Raw genomic sequence first — 24,679 nt, 5'->3', positions numbered from 1 at the left:
CAATTTTATCAAAATATTAAAAATTATAGATATTATTTTTGAAGTGGATACGTAGGCAGAAAGTTACAGCTAAGCTAAGATTTATTATTAAAATTTGTCACTTGATCCCATTAAAAGAAAATATAATTAAAATAACAATCAACTTTTGTAAGTTATGAGATACAAATTATCTCACATACATATATATATTTGTAAAATATTAATTTATAAACAGTATTATGTAATAGAATATAGATGGTGAGGAAGGTGATGTTGAAATATAGGTGGTGAATGAACTCCATAACTAGTGTTGGCAAACATTATGGCAGCTGTTGGCGGCCGGTTAATCCAGAGGCGGCAGAGATGGTCGTTCTTGGACGAGGATGGTGGCCGTAATGGTAATAGTAATAGTGGGCTTTCCGGCTGCTGCTAATGATGAAAATTGAGAGTGGTAGTGCTGCAGATGTTGTACATTTGAGGCCCAAGCAAAGGCTAGTAACTCCGGAGAGAAGGAAATAAGGAATCGGGATGTCTGTTCGGAGAGGATTAAACAAGTGTGTGGAAGAAGGGTGCCAAGGGTTCAATTTTATGGATTAGGTGTGTAGCTTTGATGGTAAAAATTTCAAGTGTTAAAAAAACGCTTACTAAAATTATATCAAATGGGCTCTTAAGTGCGTTTGGAAATGCTTATATTTTAAGTGTTTTTAATGAAAATGCTTTTAAGAGAATCGCCTACCAAATGTTTTTCCACAAAACACAATAACTGATTTTTCAAATTTTTTAAAATAATTCCTAAATTTTATCAAATATCTTATCTTTTTTTTTTAAATTAAAAATATTTTCTAAAGTCACAGTAACTAATCAACCCATTTCCCTTTTTCCACTTCTGAAGGTATAGTATTATACGTCATTGACGGTGTCCAAAAGTGAGGACCAGATCAGACCGGATGTTTCAAAAACCATTAAACCTAGAAAAAAGGTACAAATATACTTCAAGATGATTATTTATTTATCTATGATTCAAAAATTATAATTTTCTTCTAAGTTTTTATTAAAATTTTAAAACAATTGAAAGAAATAAATATCCGTATGTAATAAACTTCAAAGGTATTTTGATCTTTATGTATTTTTATCCCAAAAAATTCATAATTCAAATGGAGGTTAAAAAGTGACTAGATGGACGGACATGCATGTAATTTCTGTCTCAATATTTTACGTCCAGATTCCGATTTCCTAATGATTCAATTTGCTAGTTCCTACATGATGGTTTTGCCATAATTTTGAATACATTTTTCTATGTGTTGAACCAGAGTCTGCGTGAGACATCAGGGTATAATGTTATCTACAGCTCTTAAGGGCTCAAAAAGTTACATGTTCTAGTAAAGATATTACATTTGTCAAAAATCCAAATGACAGAGCAATTCACATTTACTCTGCACCATGTACCACACTTATAATTGAACCAGGCTGGTGCATTTTTGAAACAAAACGGCAGAGCACAACAGAGCTTGATTAATTGGAAAATAATTGTTCCCTCCAACTTAGGATAACGAAATTAACAGATCGCAATCAAAGTATGGAACCCAGAAAGCGGTAAGGATAATGCCAATGATACTAGCTAGCACAACTTGGAATGTCGATACAATAAATGATGGGAAGGATTTTTGTATGGTTACAATCCCTAGAGTCATTTAATCCTCTTGAGTATTTCACAACTCAATAGAAGCCACAGCCGAAATAACATATGGTATAAACTGTGAAGTATACTTCGTTCCTAAAATCATTCGACATTCTTTACCTTGTTGAATGTATTTTTGTAGCCTTGAAATTGGAACTCAATCAGAGGCATTACTGCCAATTGAATTTTGTCGCCTTTCTGCCTGAAGAGACCTGCATAAGGATTCAAGCTTTTCTTTCTGATTCTTCATTTTCTCCAGTTGTTTCTTCAAGCGCTCCCGCTGCTCAGACAAAAAAGGATTCCGAGAGTGAAATTTTAACTATAAAACTAACGAGGCTTAAAAATGTCTTCTTCGACTTTCAATTTTAACTATTCGAAAATTTCATATAACCCCTTACTAGAAGCTAGTCTGTGAACCAAGAAGAGAAGAAATAAAATGAAAACCACCAGCCACTGACTGATAAGCAAAGTGTCAATCTTATAAGTTGGAACCGCATTAAGGCATTAAGTTGGAATTGGAAATGTCCTTCCTGTGCTGGAACACACTAACAAGGCTCCTATGCTTGCACAGAAGTTGGTAAATTAACAACCACTACTAACGAAGCATCAGGTTTTAGTGAGAACTAGAGAGCAGGGCAAGGGAACATTAAGATGACAATCTAAGTAGTATTATGGAAATCTTTTCATAAGATGCTAGAGGTAGCATTGATTGAGAACAAGAAGAGGGGGGCCAGCAGAATCAATTCAGGTTGAAGACCAAAAGAACTGTTAAGTTGAGGCAAGAACAACAGGTCTTATGATTTAACAGAAACAGATCCAGATAAAATTAAGTAATGGAAGAGGATCCAAAGAAATTACAAGTTGTTGGGATATGGGCTTTGTCAAAGTCATATCCCGACTTAAAATTAACAATGAAGTAGCAGGTGGTAAAGGATACTCATTACACTTTCCAAACAGTGGAGACAACATTCAAAAGGATGATTATGCATGACATTCAGAAGAAAGAGGGATGGATCATACACTAAAAAAGCCAAAATTAATTTTTTCTGCAGAATATTAAATAAAAGCAAGCCAAGGCTCTGAAAGCATAGGTATAAATGCATCTGGAGTGGTGCACTGGCTAATTTTTACTGTTAACAAAACAAACAAATAAATAAACAAAAAAAAAAAAGGAGAGATACAAGTAAATCTTACCTCCTCAACAAGTTCTATTAGAGTGACATCTGACTTCTCAGATTTGCTCTTCAAGAAAATATTTTCCTTCTTAAGTTCCTTTATTGATTTCGCCATCTGGTTTTATGTAACCTCATGTTATGGTAAATTACATTAAAGAAAGGATCATGCTAGCGAGAAAATTGAAAATAATCATCAGAAAGCATGCAGCAGAAAAGAATACACAATTTCAAGGACAATGAGGACGTACCTTCTCAATCTCTTGCTTAAATGTTTCAAAGACTTCATTGCTCTTTAACAATGCTTCCTGCAAACATTGACTTAAAATTGAGATTTGGAAACTTTTAATGAGATATATTCACATCTAAGGAAAGCCCAAACATGAGAATGAAAGTGCTACTGGGGATGTCTTGGCACGTTTTCAGGATCCATGTGCAATGGGGCCCTACATCTATGCACAGATGCACCAGAGAAGACACAGAATGATTAGTAAAGTGGGCATATACCTACTCTGTACAAGAGGGGTGACCACCTGTTGTATGATAATAGGTCAGTGGTTGAATGCAAGAAAAGCTCTAACCACATTCACAAGGGTGATCAGAGTAGAGAGGTAAAACATCTGAAGAGGAAGAGAGATTTCTAAAGTGGAAGTCCCATCAAATAGCATTGTGGGCCTACTTATCTGCCTTTCCTATACACATGGAGCAATGTTAGGCTTTGGCAACGATGTCTTGCTTCAGAAACAATTTCCTTTGATTGGCTTAACCCTCTTTCTGCATCTAACCGTGTCCAATTAAATTGTCGTTCTATCATAATCTACAGTTCTAAGGTTGCAAGAACATAACTACAGAACTGCATCCTAGAAACTAAAAAGGGAATGTAACCATGGAACCTTATCATTTACTACCTGATTGATACCTGTACAGTCTTCTCCTCAGCTCATAGTTCTGCTATGACAAAGCGCAAGCTATGCTGTTCTAATCCCCAGCCTCTAATCTACCCCAAATATAACCAGCTGCTCTATACAGTGCTTGGAGTGGTCAAGGCATCTCGGAGCTGTCAAGGCATCTTATAGCCTTTGTTACCATGGTGCTAGAGATCCTAAAATAAATCTGGACACCTCTCTCTATGGAATATTGCTTGGGTGCAGACTATATGGTTGGTAGAATTTAAAAATATCCCTTGTTGGTACTTGTTCCGGCTGCATGTCAAGTTAAATCACCTTGTTAGGCTGTCAGTTCGAGATGATGATGGAATCATACATGCAACTAGGTTGGAAATCACTCAGCTAAGAAAATAAGTTTAGTTGGGGACGAGAACAAAATGGAACCTATATTAAATAACGCAAGAAACTAAGATTCCTAACATAAGTATGCAACGACCAGCCCTTCTTTCAGGATGTAACACAAAGAAATTTCTTCCATGTACACAAGCTTCAGAGATGTTCAAGTTTATGTCAAAAAGTACTAAACCGTTTAATGTATCTTACTTCTTATCTTAAGGCTTAGCCCTCAACTACTTCTATTTAAAGTAGTGTAGAACAGTTTAATTGTGAGAAAAAGTACTAAACCATTTAATGTATCTTACTTCTTATCTCAAGGCTTTGCCCTCAACTACTTCTATTTAAATCAGTGTGGAACAGTTTAATTGCGAGAAAAAATTAATAAAAGTCCATTTGCTCATATTTTTAATCTGCTGGTATCCTTCTCCCAGAAGGGAGAAAGTCAAAGACCAGAACCTGTTTCTAATTAAATCACCAAAAAGCTATGATAAGCTAAAGTGGTTATCTGGACCACACATCAAGTGTATTGTGTAAGGAGCAGCTTCCCAACATGTAAAATGTGTGAGATACATGATCTAACCCACTGTTCCAAAGGAAAAAAAAATGAGCTTTATGCAAGTCATAACCATTGTCTGATGAAAAAAATCTTTAAAAATATTTAAGTTCGACAGATAACACAAAACAAAGTTAACCTGGAATTGTTGGAACTTCTCTCCATCAGCTGTTAACTGTAAGCGCAAGCTTTTTTCAGTTGTCAATAATTGTGACACCTGTTCTGCATACAATTTCATCTGGGATTGTTCCTGGATCAATTTCTCCTCATGTTGCTGATTTTTCAAATCAGCAAGCTGAAGTTCCAGTGTTTTCTGCTTTAACTGCACATTCAAGTTCGAAACCACATAAATAAACTTAAATACTTATAAGATGAAGTTTCTAAGCATTTAACTAATCTAGAATCCCATAGTATGTAGGTGATAGGATGAACTTACCTTCTGCGCAAATTGCTGTTCTGAAAGAGTGTACTGATCAGCAAGCTGCTTCAGTTTGTTTCTTAACCTGAACTCCAAGAACTGTATATTAATTTGAATACTAAGAATCATACCACTGTAAATGGACTTAAGAGAACACACTGCAATAAATTATGTGAAATTTTCCTTTTTATTTTTTGATGACTGATAAAAAAAATTTCTAAATTCAAGATAGTTTTAGACCCATGTAAAGAAAGGACATATCAAAGAATGGAGTGAATCTAGAACAATGAGGGTGATGAAGCATAAGGAATACCAATAGGAAACTCAGGTGCCTGTTAAACTAAGATAAATGGCTAGTACAAATCTTATAACATGATGCTAAAAGAACAAAAGGAGCATGGAGAACAAATTAAGGCTCCACCATTTTGAGAAAAAAACTTTTTACAACATAAAACCTTATTGCAAGAAAGGGACAGATTTTCCACAGTTTCTTTTGGTGTTTACTCCCTGTGAAATGAGTGGGAAGAAGTGTCTTCAAAGGTCTTTTCTCCATCAAGAGAAACAAGTTTCTCCATGAAAACATGATCTGTTGTTCTATCAGTCCCTTCCACAGTCCATCATCCTTTCAATGCCTTTCTCCAAAACCATTAAAATAACAGCATCAAAAAGCATCTTTTTAAGAAAAAAAACTCATCCATGCAGAAGGCTTCAGTATCCATAACATCTAAAATATCAAAGAAGAAAAGCGGTAGAATTAAATCTCCTAGCAGAAGATAAAAGAGAAAGTTGCTACAGTTGAGAATGAGACGAACAAATTGAACTCAGTTCTGGAGTCTTTCATAGTTTCATCGGATCAGCATCAATAGAACTGCTTCAAATGAGGCTTGGCAAAAAGATTTTGAATGTTGAAACCAGGGAGGGAAATCAGGATCCAAACAAGGGCAATGAAGAAGCGCAGGTAGATGAGTAGGCAAGGGGAGTAGGGGGAAGCGACATGAAGGAGATGAAATGGAAACTGTTTTTTATTTGTAAGTACTTGTATCTATCCTGGAAAGAATCATATGAATGGTGACTTGATTCAAGCATGCTACTGGAAGTGAAGGTTCAGCCAAATAAAGTTAGGAATAAAACAGAACGGGTATGATATCTTGGGACAGAGGATAAAAAGAACACAAATATAGCTTTGGGTTGAATTTGCAAGCTTAATTCTTTTAAGCAGAAAATTGACCAACAGCTGAAATAGTCTTAATTTTTTCCCATGAAAATAGGGATTCAAAAGATAACTTGTTTACAGTGATCTAGGTTTTGAGTAAAAACAAACACATAAATAATACATAAATGTATCAAAGTTTTCACTTTGTGAACTTACAAAGCTGTAACAAACAATTAGATGGCAAATTGCCTATCGATAGCACATATGCATACATCCTTGTGAGTAACTTCTTTTAGAGTATAGAAATCATGTTTGGGAACCACAGTCCAGCAGACTAAATAAAGAATATATTTCAAGTTCCAATACATGGGGGGCAACCCTGTATGAGACAACACTAACATACAATCCCAAGGGTTTCCAAGATCTTAATAGTCCATTCTCCTTCAGGACTCCCAGGCCCTAATATATAATCATAATCATGAAAATGAATGCTATCAAATTTTAAAAATTATAGTGAAATATTCACACAGGTCCTCATGGGTTCCCATGGTCTTACATCTCATTCTCCTTGAGCTGGGAGAGACACTCGTCTTTTTGCTCTTCCAGCTTACTGCTTACGTCCTATAACAAGAAGGACAAGAAAGCATTAAACCATAATGTTCAGGAAAACAAAATGCATTAACGAATGAGTCAAACCTTCTTTGAGGGATCTCATCTTTCCATACATCTTTGGTTCATTTGAATTATTTGTTTTCCCCATTAATCCAAGTTTGTGAAGTTTCACTCCTAAAAAGTGCCTATGTGCTTTTGATTATTCAGAAACTATAACAGCCAGTTTCCCTTTAATGCAGGAGAGAACATAAATAAATGGCACCAAATTCCAAGAACCATATAAAGAATTGTTTCTTTTGCACACAAATAATCTCTAAATGATTCTTTGGCGACTACCTATGGACAATAGTTAAATATTTTGTAGAATTGTCTCAAAAGTATTTTCTTTAAATAATATCAATAAATTAGTCAAGCCATTTATGCATTGCATGCATTTTTTGAGTATCATATTGGGAATTTGTATCATTTTCCATGTGAACATCGTGATACAAATGTGTAATATGAAAATTATCATGCTTGAGAGATTAATAACTAGGTCATAAGCCCACATCTCTTCATCACAAGTTAGATAAATCCCTGAAAATGCTTTTTCCCTTTAGACACCCAGAGAAAAAAAAAAAAATTCTCTAAGAATTTTAAAATTCAAGTTCTTTAATGTAGACTTATCTTGTGGAAGAAGAATGCAGATTTTTAAGGATAGATGGCAGACCTTTGAGGCGTCTTGGGATGTATTCTATTTCTCATTTTCCCTTTAGACATTGTGATGTAAGAAAACCTTAAATCAAATAAGGTGGACTGGAGAATATTTAGGATTTAAGGAGAGGAATGAGAATAAAATTATAGCAGAGGGGAAAAGTAAACAAAAAGATAGGAAAAGAAAAGACAAAGAAGAAAAGTAATAGAGTCTAAACAGTGAAAATTACATGTGCAAAAAACTTGGTACTATTCATCATCAATCATTAATTAATCCCCTTTTTCATCAATTAGCCTAATTTATCAACTTTACAAGATCTTAAAAACTGAATAAAACAATGATAATAGCAATGTAACTTCTTAGGATTATTATTCTTTTCCTAAAACTATTAAATTTTCCAAATAATGGAACTAGAAAGAAAATATAAACTTTCTTTTGAAAATTATAAACTTCTTGTAATGAGAACTTCAATAAATAAGACTTTAGGCATTATTTGGCAACTGTTTTTTAAAATAAATTTTTGTTCTCCAAAACAAAAAGATAGGAAAACATGTTTGGTAACTAGAAAAACACAAAACAGTTTTTTTATTTTTAAAAACAAAAAATAAAGTATTTTCAGAGACCATCTTTTAGTTGTTTTTAATTGTTTTTTGAGAGTTGATTTAAAAAATAATTATACAAATATGAAGAACGATTAAAATGAAAGCACTATAGATAAAAATTATTTTTAAAACATATTTAAAAACATAGAAAATAGGTTAAGAGCATTTCAAGTTTCCAAACAAACTTTTGTTCTACAAACATTAGAGAATATGATTCAAAAACCGTTTTTCAAATTTGTTTTAAAAAATACTTCCCTAACAAGCCTTAAATTATAAGAAAAATTGAAATAGAAACTTTTGGAAATAAAAAATATTATTCAAGAAAATATAAAATTTAGAAATATAGAAACTTGTTTTCAAGGAGAAATTTCCAATAAAAAATCTTCTCAAATTCTAAATGTAACTCAAACATTAACTACTAGCTAATTATGACTATAGGCCACCTAAAAACTGCAAAATTACCCAAATATGCTTAATAAAATAATTTAGGATTCTTTTAATTTCCTTTTATTCACTTCTTGAGTAGACCTTGGAGATTCATCCTTATCACATCGGCCTGTGTGACATTTGAGGACACTCCCCTGAGTCTTATATTGCTAGATTGAAATCTAGTATGTACATCTACTACACTGTCAAAGGAATCACTCCCTATTTGGACTCCTCCAGTGGGTTGTGTTAAATAGAATTTTAATGGATGCTCCTAAGCAACCCTGGATAACTAGGAATAGGAGGTACAGTCATGGATTATATTGGAACACTGGTAAGGTCATTCTCTAAACATGTTGGAGAGGGCTTAGCTATTGAGGCAGGGACTTCAGCCCTATCGGAAGGCTTGACAATGGCCAAAGCTGAGGATCTCTCGAATTTGTCAGTAGAGGGAGATTTGACAGTAGTCATAACATAGGTGAATAAAAAAGAAAAGAGACTCATGAAAGTTGGATGGGAAACTTCACCAAATGTTTATATTGCTTTAAAGTTAGGGTGTTCCTTTCATTGAATTTCTTGCTTAACTAATCAAGTAGCAGATTTGTTAGGGGTTGCTGCCAGGTGGCAGGGGGGCTAAACATTTTGTCTCTTTTGTGGGGGATTTTCTACGTCCCTGAGTATGAATAGATTTATAACTATTTTTCTTGCTTTTGATCAGACTTATGTACTGTTTGGGGGCAGCGCAGGGACAAAGATTCTCAAAGCAATGGCAAAAATTTATTAAAACCTTGATTGCATCTTGGAACTTGGTTGATAGGTCTAATCTCAAGGTTTGGCCCTCTGCTGATACTCGTTTGCATTCATCCTGCAAAACTATGAGTAACCAATTAGCATCTACATAAAAGAGAATAGTCACTTATAGGAAAAATAATTAAGATCAGACAGGTTATTAAATTTTTTGCTAGGAAAATGATGAAAACAGAGTGCATCAAGGTTACAACAATAACATGCAGTCGATGTATTTAAATGCATCTGTTCAATAAATAGAAATGAAAAATAAACAAATCAACTATTAATCAAATCGATGTTCTACAGTTGAACTAGATCTAGATAATCCAAATATATTTTATCAAGGATGAAAATAAACCTAATTTATTATTTAATGAACTCAAATATGAATGCGTGCAATAACTCGTAAAAACATCTTTATCTGCACAAGGCATTAGGTGCCAAGGTAAGCCCTAAATAGGTTTGGATGACATTCTGTCAGTTGCCTAAGCAAATAGTGAGTGTCGTAACTGCCTTCCTAGACCAATGGGAGTAAAAGCCCCTCCTTTTCTCCCCCCCATTTTTCACAAAGCTAGAGACCACAAGTGACAGCCACCCCACTTACACACAAAATGATGAGGATACCTAGGGGGTTCTTAAATCTAGTAAGTCTAGAATTACTAGGATAGAAATAAAGTGCCTTGGAAGTTGAACTTTTTGTCATGCAACATCTCGTCTACAGAGTTGGGATGCTCCTTTTTGTGAATACTATGTTTGGCTAACCACTTAATATATATATTTGGCGAACTGAGGTGCTTTTTGATAGATAAGAAGAAAAATATATTAAAAAGGGCCACCAAAAAAGTGGCCCACGGTATACAGAATATTTACACCCACCACCAAAAAGCACCACCAAAAGCCAAAGCTACAAAACAAGAAAGGCTTAAGCAACACTGCCCTCAACAAGATCCCAACCAATCGAAAAAACTGAAAAGAGTTGAAGGAACATGATCTATAAACAACTTTGTTTCCAACTAGGCTAAAAGATTTGTAGAGTACTTTATGTGTCTTTGAGAGATTATTTGCTTTTTATTGGGCCTTTTGATTCCTTTAGGGTGTTCTTTTTCTGTCTTATATTGCTCACATTTAAGAACAGCTCATCCTTCTTGTACTTTTTATTCATGATGCAATGAAATTGTTGTTTCTAATCCAGAAAAGAATTACTATGGCTCTATGTTGGCTAAAAGGTTTGTGCATGAATTACCCTCATGAAGAGTTTGACAGAATATGCAATCCCAGCTGCTAACTACAAGTTCTCTGTGATTGACAGATAAAGTTTCAGTTTGGTTCCATTTAAATAATTCTGATCTTGTTCACCTTTGGAGGATAGCTAATCCTAGTGGTACTTTGATTTGTGAGGCAACAAAATTGTTGTTTCTTTATTGTTTTAATAGGAAAAAGAAGAAAATGATAGCAAAAGCACAAAACCAAAATGGGGATACTCCTAAGCACACAGGAAATATATAAAGGGTGCCAACCGACAGGAACATGAGGGAGGCAAAGCTGCACTAACAAGACCCTATACAATCTTTTTCTACAAAGAACGACTATAAAGCCCAATGTTGGCCAAAAGAATGGTGCATGAGTTGACAGTTTGGCAGGGTATGCAATCCTTGCTTCCACCTATAAGCTCTGTAATTGACCAATAAGGTTTCTATATGGTTCCATTTCAGCTTTTGCAGACTGAATCATATGAATTGCAACTTGAGGGTCATTCACATATCACATTCCTCCCAAGCTAGTACAGAACCTGTCCAATGTCCTCAGCTCGGTGTTGATGCTAGTACATTAGCCAAATTACATGTAAACTTTAATTTCTATGATTTACTTGGTTAAACAAGCTGTCCTACTAACTTTGCATGCTACAAATTAGTTGAAAAGGAAATCCACAATTAGAGGAAAACAAGCTGTTAGCATTTGAGAAACAAGTTCTGCAATGTTGATCCACATCTCAGACAGTATTATTAAACCAAAAACAACACTAAAATAATTGGCATCTGGAAAGAAAAAAAAAATTGTAAAAAGACATTGTCATATTATCTGTTAAAGCTGGCATTTGAAGACAGAAAGCACACCATTAGCAATTTGTTCTGACGTTGTAATTCCCTACACAGTGACTCAAGCTTATCTCGAACAGCAATGGCTGCAAAAATAAAACAAAACAAAACAAAACAAAACAAAAATAAAATGCTTAAAAAAGAGAAGAAAATATGAAGCTACCTTTGAGGTTGTTAAAACAGTTCATGGATATTATAACGAATGCCAATACATCAAATATGCCTCTAAGAAATTTTGTTTGTAAGAACAGGGAGTTGATTGAGAAAGAAAAAAGAGATAAATGAGAGACTGAGTACCCTTCACACACATACGCACAATCACAGAAGGCCCATGCTCAAAGGAGGAAAAGGGAAATAAAAGAATGTAAGAATGAAGAAAAACTGAAACAACAAAACACACCTACGGAGGTGGAAAATTGTGCAACACTTCTTTAACTTGGCTTCATTTCAGGATCTTGGGACCCAATTGAATTCCACTCTAGAATAATAAGCCACACCTCCTCTTGGTTGTACTCTTCCTTAAAATATTCTAAGAGTTCTTTTTCATCCACATAGTTCACGCTAAGGCAAGGCAAGTGCAAACACAAAACTTTGCTTTACCTCCTGTCCCATTTAAAGCAATATGAAACACACAAACAATCTTTCTAGAAGCCCACAATAAGCACACTCCAGCAAATCCTTTGCTGCTCCTCAAGAACAAACAGTCGTTTTTGGAATTAAAAGAACATTACTGATAACTACATTTTAAGACTTTTGGATTGTTAAACTTTCCTAGGAAGAATTAGCCGAATGATTTTTTTTTAACAAAAAGAAAATATGCAACTTATCAAATGTTTATGACCTAAGCTGAAGAAAAGCAAGACCTACCCAAAAGACAGCAAAATACCAATAAACTTGGAAGAGATACTTTCAAGTCCTCCCATACCTCCAGTGGTAGCCAAGGGATAGTTTTCATGCCCACATATAACTATATCCAAAGGGAATAGGACAAGTATCCATAAATAGAAGAACCCAATGCACGTTAGCCAAAACATATTTCCAATCACCAATGCTTGCAATCCAACAATCTAAGTGTGCCAAATTACCTGTGAGACTCGGAAGGAAAAAGATAGTAATGTAAAAAGGAGATGGTAGAGCAAGTCAAATGTCTTAGAGATGTCCTGATGCAACTCACAGAATAATGATATAAATGTGCCATGACCAATTGGCAGGCAAAATAACTTCTTCAGAAAAAGAAACCAATAAACATGGAACATGAAATGGTAGCACTAAGAACCATGAATTACTGTGTAATATGGAGTCATGGACTTAGGTACAAGCACCAAGGTTTGGTGCATGTAGTGTTGGATTTATGTAATTCCTAGATCTTAGGACATCGTGACACTCAACATGATAAACAATCTATTTTCACATTTTTTCCCTCATTCTACACTCTCAGTAAAAAATTTCTTACCTTTTCATGTATTTACCAATTTAGTGCAATGAATTTGTTGTTTCTAACGAGGAAAGATACCCTAGTGTCACAGACTATTTGTTTGGTGTACGTGACCGTAGCGAGGGTACTGATCAAGATTATTATGTTGACTGGTTTGAGCTAAATGTAATGGGAATTACTCCAGGGAAAGGGCGTGTATGTGATGTTGGATGCTTCTTCAGAGTTCAAGTAGGTCAACCTGGTTAAGTTTGGAGAGCTTATCGCTAGTCGGGGACTTGACGATGAAGAGGAGTTTGGCCATCTCCTACACAAACTGGTCGGGAGTTGGAGTTGTTCCCCTAATGAGTCCATGGCAGGACGAAACCAGTCAGCGTAGTGGGCATGAAATGCATGGCGTGCAAGCAAAGCCCCTTTGATTCTTGCCCATGGGGTAGCCGGACGGGTCGTGCAGCTATGTTGGAACTCTAGGCCCATGAGAAGTGGTATCAGAGCAAGGCAAGAGGTTGAGCATGGTGGTATTCCCTTCTGATGATCTATGGCCGACGAGTTATCTCTCTTGATGGCAATACAAGTAGCTTATGAAGCCTAATGTTGCGACAATGCAAGGGTGGGCACTGTGGCATGAATCAAAGCCGCACTTATGAGGACCCGTGAGGGAGTATGGGTGCCTTCGAATCGCGAGGTGTCGCTAGCTGTCTGATAGGGCGTGTAGGTGTCGCCTACTAGGAGTGGAAGTTGGTGTCTGGGTGCACACTTCCAAGTGGATGTCGCGTCAGAGGTGTGGACATCCCCTTTAGCCCAGTGGGGTTCAACAACGGACCTTTGGTGATTAATGGCTCGTGGGGAGCAGCAACATTCGAAGGCATCATGTGGTGAAGACATGAAGCCTTGCAAGAGTTTGGGTGGGGGAGAGTGTCATAGACTGTTTGTTTGGTGTCCGTGATTGTAGCGAGGGTACTAATCAAGATTAGTATGTTGACTAGTTTGAACTGAATGTAATGGGAATTGCTCTAGGGAAAGGGCGTGTATGTGATGTTGGATGCTTCTTCAGAGTTCAGGTAGGCCGACCTGGTTAAGTTTGGGGAGCTTGTCACTAGATGGGGACTTGACGATGAAGAGGAGCTTGGCCATCTCCTACACAAACTGGTCAAGAGCTGGAGTCATTCCCCTGATGAATCCATGAATCAGGATGAAACCAGTTAGCATAGTGGCATGAAATGCATTGCGTGCAGAATGAGCCCCTTTGATTCTTGCCCATGAGGTTGCTGCACGGACTGTGCCACTGCATTGAAACTCTAGGCATGTGACACTAGGCCAAGTTGAAGTGCAAAATGAAGATAAATTTTCAACATGACGCTTAAGTTTACTACTATTCAAGTAGGAATTTGTTCTTGCTTTTCTTTACTGGATGCACCCATGTACATATTTGACTGACAGGCATTTTAGACGCATATCTCATATCCAAACCCTTGTTAAGTCATGTCTAATAGAGGTAATACACACATTTTGAAGTGTCTAAGTAAGAGAGGCAAATTACAAAAATCAAATAGCCATTTTAACTTTTTCCAAAATACAGGTATTCACCTTCCTACAATGGTCACTTCAAAGGTGATATCTAAGCAAATGTCACATTATATTGTTCTCATTGTAAGAGATCACTGAAAAGTAATCTCTAATCAAATTGCATGGCAAACCCGGTGAAAAAAAAAAACTGTCAATTTTTATTTTATTTTTTAAACTGTTGAGAGAGAGAGAGAAAGGAGAAAAACCTTAATTCTCATTCATGTAATCTCTACTTATAATTGAGAGATATATATATATACACAAGGCTAGGAGTCCTAACTACCATACATGTGACGTATATTAACAAGGAAAGATAATATACTATAAATACATTATATTCAACACTCCCCCTCAAGCTGGAGCATATACGTCATATGCACCAAGCTTGTTACAAATATATTTGATCCTAGGACCTCTGAGAGATTTAGTGAAGATGTCTGCTAGTTGATCATTTGAATTAACAAAACTTGTAGCAACACATCCTGATGCGATCTTCTCTCTAATGAAATGACAGTCAACTTCAATATGCTTGGTCCTTTCATGAAAGACTGGATTGGATGCAATATGTAATGCGGCCTGGTTATCACAGATGAGTTTCATCTGTTCATCCTTTCCAAATCTCAACTCCCGAAGAAGATGTCTCAACCATATGAGTTCACATGTTGCCAAAGCCATAGCTCGATACTCGGCTTCAGCGCTAGATCTGACCACTACATCTTGTTTCTTACTCTTCCAAGATATTAGATTACCTCCAATAAAAACACAGTACCCTGAAGTGGAACGTCTATCTGTGGGTGAGCCAGCCCAATCTGCATCTGTGTAACCAACAACCTAAGTATGACCTCTGTTTTCGTACAATACACCTTGACCTGATGTACTTTTGATATATCGAAGAATGCGGATTACGGCATCCCAATGGCTATCATATGGTGACTGTAGGAATTGACTAACAACACTCACAGGAAAAGAAATGTCTGGACGAGTAATGGTGAGATAGTTCAATTTACCTACGAGCCGTCGATATCTCCCGGGGTCTCCTAAAGGCTCCCCCTGTCCTGGTACAAGTTTGACATTTGGATCCATAGGTGTGTCTACCGGTTTACAGTCTAACATACCGGTTTCTTCCAGGATGTCTAAAGCATACTTCCTTTGGGAAAGGACCACACCAGAACTGGATTGAGCTATCTCAATTCCCAAGAAATACTTGAGTTTCCCCAAGTCTTTGGTCTGAAAGTGGGTAAAAAGATGTTGCTTTAGTTTCTGAATACCATCCTGATCACTGCCTGTAATGACGATGTCGTCCACATAAACAACCAGATAAATACACTGCCCCAAGGAGTTATGATGATAGAAAACTGAATGGTCTGCTGTATTGCGAAGCATGCCAAACTCTTGAACAACAGAACTAAAACGGCTAAACCATGCTCGAGGAGATTGTTTTAAGCCATATAGAGAACGGCGTAACTTGCACACTAAACCAGACTCCCCCTGAGCAACAAAACCAGGAGGTTGCTCCATATAAACTTCCTCGGCAAGATCACCATGAAGGAAGACATTTTTAATATCCAACTGATAAAGAGGCCAAGAACACATAGCAGCCATGGAGAGAAGCAAACGGACAGAAGCAATTTTGGCAACAGGGGAGAATGTGTCACCATAATCAGAACCATAAACCTGAGTATAGCCTTTAGCAACTAAGCGGGCCTTAAGGCGATCAACCTGACCATCAGGACCAACCTTAACTGCATAGACCCAACGACAACCAACTGTAGATTTACCAGAGGGTAAAACAACAAGATCCCAAGTGCCATTAGAGTGCAGAGCAGCCATTTCATCCACCATTGCCTATCGCCAGCCTGGATGGGAAAGACCTTCATGGGTGCTCTTTGGAAGAGAAACAGAGGATATAGCAGAAACAAAAGCAGAATAGGGTGAAGATAATCGATGATAACTCAAAAAATTGTAAATAGGATGAGGATTACGAGTAGAGCGAGTACCTTTCCGAACAGCAATGGGTAAGTCATTAGGAGAAGGCAGAGCCGGAGCAGGTGAAGCCGAAGGGATAGGAAGTGAGTCAGCAGGTGCCTCAGCAAAAGGGAGAGGAGCAACGACACGAGGGCGACGATGATAAACCTGAAGTGGTCAAGGGGGCATAGCATCAGGTGGGGAGACAATGGGAATGGGCAAGACTTCAGAAACAGGAAGAGACTCAGAAGTGGTGGAAAAGAATGGTGAGTCCTCAAAGAAGGTGACATCAGCGGAGATAAAGTATCGATGAGTCTCAAGAGAATAACAACGATAACCCTTCTGAAGTCTGGAATATCCCAAGAAGAGGCACTTCATGGCTTTGGCGGAAAGCTTGTCCTGTCCAAGAGTGAGAATATGAACAAAGCAAGTACAACCAAAGACACGAGGAGGAAGGAAATAAAGTGGTTGGTCAGGGAAGAGAAGGGAGTGAGGAATTTGATCGTGTAAGACAGAGGAGGGCATACGATTAATCAAATAACAAGCGGTAAGAACAGCGTCCCCCCAAAAACGAAAAGGAACATTACTATGGAGGAGGATAGTACGAGCTGTCTCAACAAGATGTCGATTCTTGCGTTCAGCTACCCCATTTTGTTGAGGAGTATGAGCACAAGAAGACTGATGAAGAATCCCATGATGAGACATAAATGAAGTAAATGGGGCTGAAAAATATTCCCTAGCATTGTCACTGCGTAACACACGAATAGAAATATTGAACTGGGTTTGGATTTCAGCATAAAATTTCTGGAAAATAGAAAATTACTCAGCTCGATTTTTCATTAAAAATAACCAAGTATATCGAAAATAGTCATCAGTGAAAGTGACAAAATACTGAAATCCTAAAGTAGACGCAGTCCGACAAGGACCCCAAACATCAGTGTGGACAAGCTCAAAAGGAGACTTTGCCTGATTATTCAAACGCTTTGGGAACGAGACACGAGTATGTTTCCCAAGCTGACATGACTCACACGGAAGCGACGACAAAGTGGAAAAACGAGGGACCATCTTCTGGAACTTGGAGAGACTAGGATGACCCAAACGATTGTGAATGAGGAGAGGAGCATCAGTGGAAATGCAAACTACAGCAGATGAATCCGATGTGAGGTGATAGAGGCCTTGAGACTCACATCCTATGCCAATCGTCTTCCCCGTACTCCGGTCCTGCAAGGTCACAAATTTATCAGAAAAGGTAATAGAGCAATTAAGAGTACGAGTGAGTTTGCTGATGGAAATAAGATTAAAAGGACATTCAGGAGTATAAAGGACAGAAGTGAGAGGTAGAGAAGGCAGAGGAAGGGCTAAACCAATACCTTTAGCGACAGTTTGATAACCATTAGCTAAGGTAACAGTAGGTAAAGCAGAGGTAGTAGTAATAGAGGAGAAAAGATCTTTATTACCAGATAGGTGATCAGAAGCTCCAGAATCTAGAATCTAGGGTCCAAGAGAAGATGTGTGGGTAAGGCAGGCAGAGGCATTACCAGGCTGGGTAACAGAGGCAATAGAAGCCTGAGATGTCTGAGATGTGGAGGAGCTCGGAGGCTAAGGCAGCGGAGAATCAGAGGACTGGGCCATATGGGCAGTGTATCTGGAGAATGAAGTATGTTTGGATTGAAGAGAGCCCTAATACGGCTTCAGATTGTGGCGTGGCACCACCGAAAAAGGGAGACGGCCTCAGGTCGCGGCGTGGTACCACCAGAAAGGTAGAAGAACACTTCCCAAGGCACGTGCAAGGATTGGGGTGGAGAAAAAGTAGCCGGAACTTCGTCGGAAAGACTGTTTGGAGGGCCGACGGAGACAAAAATCCCCAAAAGAGGTACGTGCAGGGCTCGGATGGGAGAACCAAGGATGTAGGGAGGCTGGTCGGCGTCAGGCGAAGCTGGAGGAGGAGGCGCGTCGCCGGAAAAGCCCTCACGCGCTGGCGCGTGAGATGCAGTCGCCGGTCGGAAAATTGCGCGTGGCCGGCGCGTGGATGAGCTTTTGGTTCCGGTGCCTTCACAAAAGTTGGAGATCTCCTCTAGGCGCTCCTTCTGGTATGGTCGGTGTCGGAAAAAGACGTCGCCGGGAAAGTTCGCCGGAAAATTTTGCCGGCAGTGAGTGTTTTCTGACGACGATCCGATTGACCGGAAAGTATTGGGAGATGGGGAAGGTGACCGGAATGAAACACGGTCACCGGAAGGTTTCCTGGAGTTGATGACACGGGAAACTAGAAAGAATTAGGTTTTCTCCCTTGGCTCTGATACCATGTTGAGAGAGAGAGAAAAAGGAGAAAAACCTTAATTCTCATTCATGTAATCTCTACTTACAATTGAGAGATATATATATATACAAGGCTAGGAGTCCTAACTACCATACATGTGACGTATATTAACAAGGAAAGATAATATACTATAAATACATTATATTCAACATAAACCAATAACTGTACTCATATACTTGACAGAGATTTTTAAACCATTCACGAATACTGTTTTAAGTAACAAAAAACAAGCATAAATAACAAACTACATGTGTTTGATAAATAACCAAACAAAAAAAATTCGAAGAACTGTTGGTGAAAGCACTAGTGTATTCATTTGACATTCACATGGCAGTGATCTTCAAACTCGTGAGAAACAAGACTGATTCTACTTACCCGTATCTCTTTCTGCTATAACCTGTTGATATTTCAAAGAGAATTCCAGAAACTCCTTTTCTGATTTGAAAGTACGCTTTGCACTTTTACGTTTTACTTCAGAGGTTTCCTGAAATATTTAAATGGTCCAGCTTAATACATGGAAAACTATATCATGATATTGGGAAATAGAATCAGCAGAAAATTAACATATATAGAACATAATATGTTAGCATGCGCTAGTATAGCTACAGTACTTGGCAATTTTACTCCAAAAACACTGGTCTGAATACTGCTTTCTTGTTCTAATGGGACTTATCAGATTCACAGCAGGTTTGAAGATACAAGTTGGTTAAGTAAAGTGAGGTAACTGGTAAGTATGTAGTTTGGACAGCGGTTAAGCATTGACAGCTTAATAATATAATTCTGATTGAAAAGGAAGCTTAAAAGCGTTTAGGGTCGCTTGACCACTCAAAGAAGCACTCAATCCAACTTAAAACTTGGCAAAAAGTTCAATGCAATGAAATGGTTGTTTCTGATTAAAAAAAGAAAAACACAGGAAAATATTGAAGTGGGGAGCAATGATCAAACACTCAAATGGACTGCTCGATTGGCCTTGAGCAGTACTCAAGTGCTCCTTGAGGACCATTCAAGCGTTCCTCAAGGTGATTTTAAAATTTTCTTATTTTATTGGTCTCCACTTTCCAAATTCAATAGGTTTCCTTTCCTACTCTAGCTAGGATTATTTTTTTTTCGATAAGTAAACACATATATTAGCAAAAGGCAAAGCGCCGCATAGCATACAGGGAGTATACAAGGCGACGAAGACCTCACAACAAAACAAACCAAAAGAAACAAAAAACCCACCGACCCTTAACTGGAGGCTATCCACTCCAAGAAACCTATAAGGGAATGAGGCTCCGCACCATTATACAATTTTGCCCACCCCCACAAATTACAAACAAAAGAATTCTTAACTTTCTGTATAGCTAACTCCCCCCCCCCCCCCCCCCGAATGCTAATCTATTCCTCTCTTTCCAAACCGTCCAAAAAATAAATAACGGTATGGATCTCCAAATTTTCTCCCTCTTTTTACCTACAAAAGAACCCTTCCAGCTAATAACCGCCTCCTTTACAGTTTCTGGAAAGACCCACTGGGCTCCAAACAGACTAAGAACAATCCCCCACAACACACTAGCCACTGTACAATGAATAAGAAGATGATTAACGTTTTCCTCATCATTACCACATAAGTAACAACGATTAGGAAACTGCCATACTCTAGCTAGGATTTTTGTGCCTATAAAATGGAAAATATTTTCCAAAACTAGGAGCTGGGAATTATTGTTTATCTGTCGTTTTACATTGACCATTGGAATTTAATGTGTAAATCAAAAGGGTTAAAATAGCAAAGTGAGGAGCAAAACTTTGGTCTCCTTTTGAAAGAGGTGTATTGATCCATATAGAGAGTAAGTCGCTTTTTCCTTGTATAGTTTCATGTGCTAATATATCCATGTATATGTCTCATTAGTACATTGGAGAAAGCCTATCCATCTTTTTTTATTGATATTCCCCATCTTTCACCTGTACTTTTATTTATTTATTTATTTTTTGATGGGTATCCTTATCAATGAATATTGTTTCTAATTAAAAAAAAGGTTGAACATACAGACTCAAAAGCTTAGGAGGGCAGAAAATCCCTTACAAAAGAAATCGACTGATTGCCTCCCCGTTTTGCTAACATATCTGCAACATGGTAACTACATGAGGAATCCAGTACAATGAACACCCCAACACTAAAATAATATCAAATTTTTGGTGCAACCTTTCATCAAAATTCCATGAGCTTCTCTCCTTATTTTACCAAAGATAGGGCTACTGCTGCATTCCCCTTTCCTAGAAGGGTTGGATAAGCCCTTGGCTTTAACAAGCTTTAGGTCTTCCAACAACGCTAATATTTCCGCCTTGTTGACTTGTTGACTAGATCTACTTCAATATGCTTAAAGAATGCTCTCAGTAATGTTCCATGATGATCCATAAGCATTCCTCCAATTTTTAATTGTCCTGGTATACCAAAGGAGCACCCATCAAAATTCAACTTATCAAATCCATTGGAGGAGGCATTCATGTAGGGAATATTTCCTCAACCAACCTAGTAAATCTGCTTACTAGGTTCCATTCTAGCAGTATAAAACACAATGGGGTACCCATAAATGGAGCACTAACTAACACCCAAAGAGAAGAGGAGAAATAGATTTTTTTTTTTGGTAAATTTTTTTTTTGATGAATAAAGAGAAATATATTAAAAGAAAAGAGGCACATCAAGGAAGCACCCCAAAGTATACAGGTAGTATACAAAAGAGAGAGAAAAGAACCCTTAACAAGGGCCTAACCAATCTACAAAATCTACAACGGAAGGGGGTTTTTTATAGGTAAATATTCATTGTATTAATAGCGCCTAACAAGAAAGCACAATGAAGTACACATCGAGTATACAAAGGCACCACATTGCCTTGAAAGTACTCCATTTTTCCTAAAAAATCATTGCATTCCTTTACCATCATATAGTCCAAATTAATGCAAGAGTAACAATACCGCACAGTGACTTCCCTCTAGTAAGAGCTCCAAAACCCCAATGAGTAGTAGCCAGCATCTCCACTAAGTTGAACCCAGATAAGCAATAGTTAACATGTTGTGTGTGTTGGCATTTGGCAATATGGGACATGATACATCAAGGTATCTAAAGACAAACTAATTTTGACCACAACAAAGTGGATGGTTGCCTCATGAAAACCATGAGCAACTTAATGTGTTAATAGCTTTTACGCCCAAATTCCCATAAAATCATTATCAAATTAAGATTGTGCAGTGGTGGGAGTTATGTTTAACTTTATCCTATATTTTAATGCAGAATATAGTATAATTAAAAAAAACGTAGAATATTTTCCTCAAATATGAACTATGATTAGCAAGGCTCATCTAAAGATATAATAAGTTTAAGAGGATGCTTATTTGCAAGCATATGATAATTCCTTCATTGCATTTCCTAATTTGTACCAATGAATTTCTTTGTTTTGATCCCCCACTCCCCTCTTTTATCAAAAGCTGACCCAATTATAAAACAGTCCAGTGAGTCCAAAGCAGCATCACTCAGTGAATGAATAAGGAAAAAGTAATTGCGCTTAGACATCAACAAGTTCCACAGTGGCTCTCAATTAAGGAAAAGACACAGGAAATTTTAAAAACTAAATAAAAATAAGAGCAAACAATATTAAAAAAAAAAAAAAAAAAAAGGTAAACTCTTTTTTTTTCTCTAGTCATATGGACTTCAAAATATACTGAAATTGAAGTAACATGATATTGCTTACTAGTTTTCTGTTTTTCAAATGTTCAATGCTTTCTGAAGAAGATACATCCTTCAGATGGGTTGTTGGTGCATCTGAGCCTCCTTCAGTGGCTGCAAGATGAATAGCATATTAGGACAAATACTCATGACAGTAAAACTAAGAAATTAAAGGGCAAACAATAAATATTTCTAATAGTAAGGCTGTGAAGGGTAAACAAACTCCGGAACTATATTTACACATAGAGTGGAATCAAATTACTCCTGCAGTAGGAATTTTTACTGTTACAAGATTCTCTTTCTGCCCCGACCACCCCCCAGCCACCGCAGCCCTTCTCTCTCTACTTTTTTGGCCCTCTTTTGATGCTTCTTTATATGATTTTTTTTTCTTACAAAAAACAATTTCTTTATTTTTTTTTTTCCTTACCCTATTCTTTCACTAGTCATTAAATTTAGTGGGACCATGTCCTAGGCTACATTTCCACTTCATCCATGATACATTTCATGCATACAAAGTATTGATTTAGCATAGACTAATAACTTTATCCTGATAAAAAGACAGGAAGGTTGCCATGACAAATATGTAACATATCAATGGGAAAACATACAAAATATTCAAGGTAAACAAGATTGAATTTCCCTTCATCTTCTTTCACATTATATGAACTTGCAGGTACCTCAGCACATCTAGATACCCTCACTAAGTCTCAGAAACAGAATTAGATGATTTCAACAAAATTAATGCACCTTCTCCAGGCTCCGAGCAGCCTTTATTTGTTACTTTAGGTGATTCTCCAGAAGAATCAAAACCATCCTTCTCAGATAATGGAACAGGGAAAGTTCTAGGTTTCTGAGTCTTCTCAACCCTGTCCACACTGGAATCTAATAGTTCCAGTGATTCATTTTCCAGATCATTAGAAGGTTCCGTTGTTGAAAAATTACTGTCCTTGTAATCCGACTCTTTGTCCAATGTCGGAGTTGGAGGAGCCACTGGTTCTGCAGAGCTCTCAACAAATCCATCTGGCAAAGAATCCACTTCGGGGAGCTGATTTGCAGCTGTGTTCTCCATTTCACCTACAGATTCAATCCAGCAGCTTACATTATGACAAATATTACCAGAAGTCTCAATCTTGTGGAACTGAAAATTTTTAGTTCCCATCCATACTTATGCCGTTGCGATTAATAAAAGAAAAATACTATTACCCTTCCCTTGGTTGCTGAAAAAACTGAAGAACTAAAAGAAATAAAATTCTGACAGCAGTGTTCGATCTCTCCCAAAAACCCCAAGAAATCTCACCAGTACCCTCTTGTTGATTGCAGAAGAAAAACCCAGGAAACTGGAAGAAATAAAATTCTAAAAACTCAAACTCAATGTTGTCCCACAGAGCGCTTTCTGAGTAAAAAGTAAAAACAAAAACGTCTCACAGTTAACCTTTGTTTGGTTGCCGAGAAAAAGCGAGAAAAGAAACTTCAATTCCCTAATGTTAATATGCTTATAGCCAGAGTCCCAACACGCACGCTTAAAAGTTAAAACTATTCTCCCACTGCCGTCCAAAAGAGAAAAATGAAAAACCTAATGATTAAAAATGAAATAATAAATAAAATGCATTTATGAGAAAGGTACAGGAGAAGCAAAAAAGAGAAAGCCGAATTGAAGCCCTAGGCATGGATTCACACAGAGCATGTAGAGAGTGTGAAACTTAGAATGATCGGAACCGATGAAGAGAATGGGGAAGCCATTAGAGGATTCCTACCAGGTAGATTTTCAGCAATGAATTTGAATCGTAGAGAGAAGTGCAAAAGCCCTAGCTCTTACACCCAACCTCCTCTCTCTGTTGCCTCTGTAAAATTCCAAACTTCTTTGTTTTCAGAAATTGGGAGGCAGCTGTTGCTATTTCTGAGCACGTGGTATATATGAGAAGTTAATTTTGCCTTAAATTCACACGTGCTTCATTTCCTAAATTTAAATACAATGTAACAAAACTTTTATTAATAAAAAAGTAAAAAATAATTTTTGATTGCGAGATATATTTCCTATATTTTATGTTTGATTATTGAAAAATATGAAATAAAAAAATATTAAAGAAAATAATTTTTTTATATTTGATTTTACTTCAAAAAAATATAAAAGAAAATCAAATGTAATTACAATTAGTAAGAAATTTATATATTTTAAAATTATATAATCTATAGGGAAAAAAAAGGATAAGTGAAATGAGTGGAAAGCAAAGAGATTGAGGTAATGAG

At 37.1% G+C, this 24,679-nt stretch overlaps 1 protein-coding gene across 6 annotated transcripts; it reads right to left on the bottom strand.

Moving 5' to 3' along the window:
• Positions 1–1,473: 1,473 nt before the first annotated feature.
• On the bottom strand, positions 1,474–24,327 carry LOC100249615 (uncharacterized). Of its 6 annotated transcripts, none has more exons than XM_019224501.2 (13): positions 24,187–24,327; positions 23,636–23,825; positions 23,180–23,506; positions 22,458–22,546; positions 19,111–19,219; positions 11,474–11,541; positions 9,358–9,435; positions 6,793–6,857; positions 5,102–5,168; positions 4,805–4,987; positions 3,081–3,137; positions 2,852–2,947; positions 1,474–1,937 (listed from the first exon to the last, which is right to left on the bottom strand). In XM_019224501.2, exons 3-13 carry the CDS (start codon positions 23,499–23,501, stop codon positions 1,815–1,817), a joined length of 1,257 nt encoding a protein of 418 aa, XP_019080046.1. In that variant the 5' UTR covers positions 23,502–23,506; positions 23,636–23,825; positions 24,187–24,327; the 3' UTR covers positions 1,474–1,814. The 6 variants fall into 6 exon arrangements, with proteins under 6 accessions (XP_019080046.1, XP_010658425.1, XP_059598070.1 ...); XM_010660123.3 differs by having other exon boundaries at positions 23,730–23,825; XM_059742087.1 differs by lacking the exon at positions 24,187–24,327 and adding an exon at positions 24,057–24,162.
• Between the last annotated feature and the right edge of the window lie 352 nt (positions 24,328–24,679).

The sequence above is a fragment of the Vitis vinifera genome, chromosome 13 (genome assembly GCF_030704535.1).
Source record: "Vitis vinifera cultivar Pinot Noir 40024 chromosome 13, ASM3070453v1".
Classification (NCBI taxonomy): domain Eukaryota; kingdom Viridiplantae; phylum Streptophyta; class Magnoliopsida; order Vitales; family Vitaceae; genus Vitis; species Vitis vinifera.
This window is presented reverse-complemented; position numbering and strand designations above follow the sequence as displayed.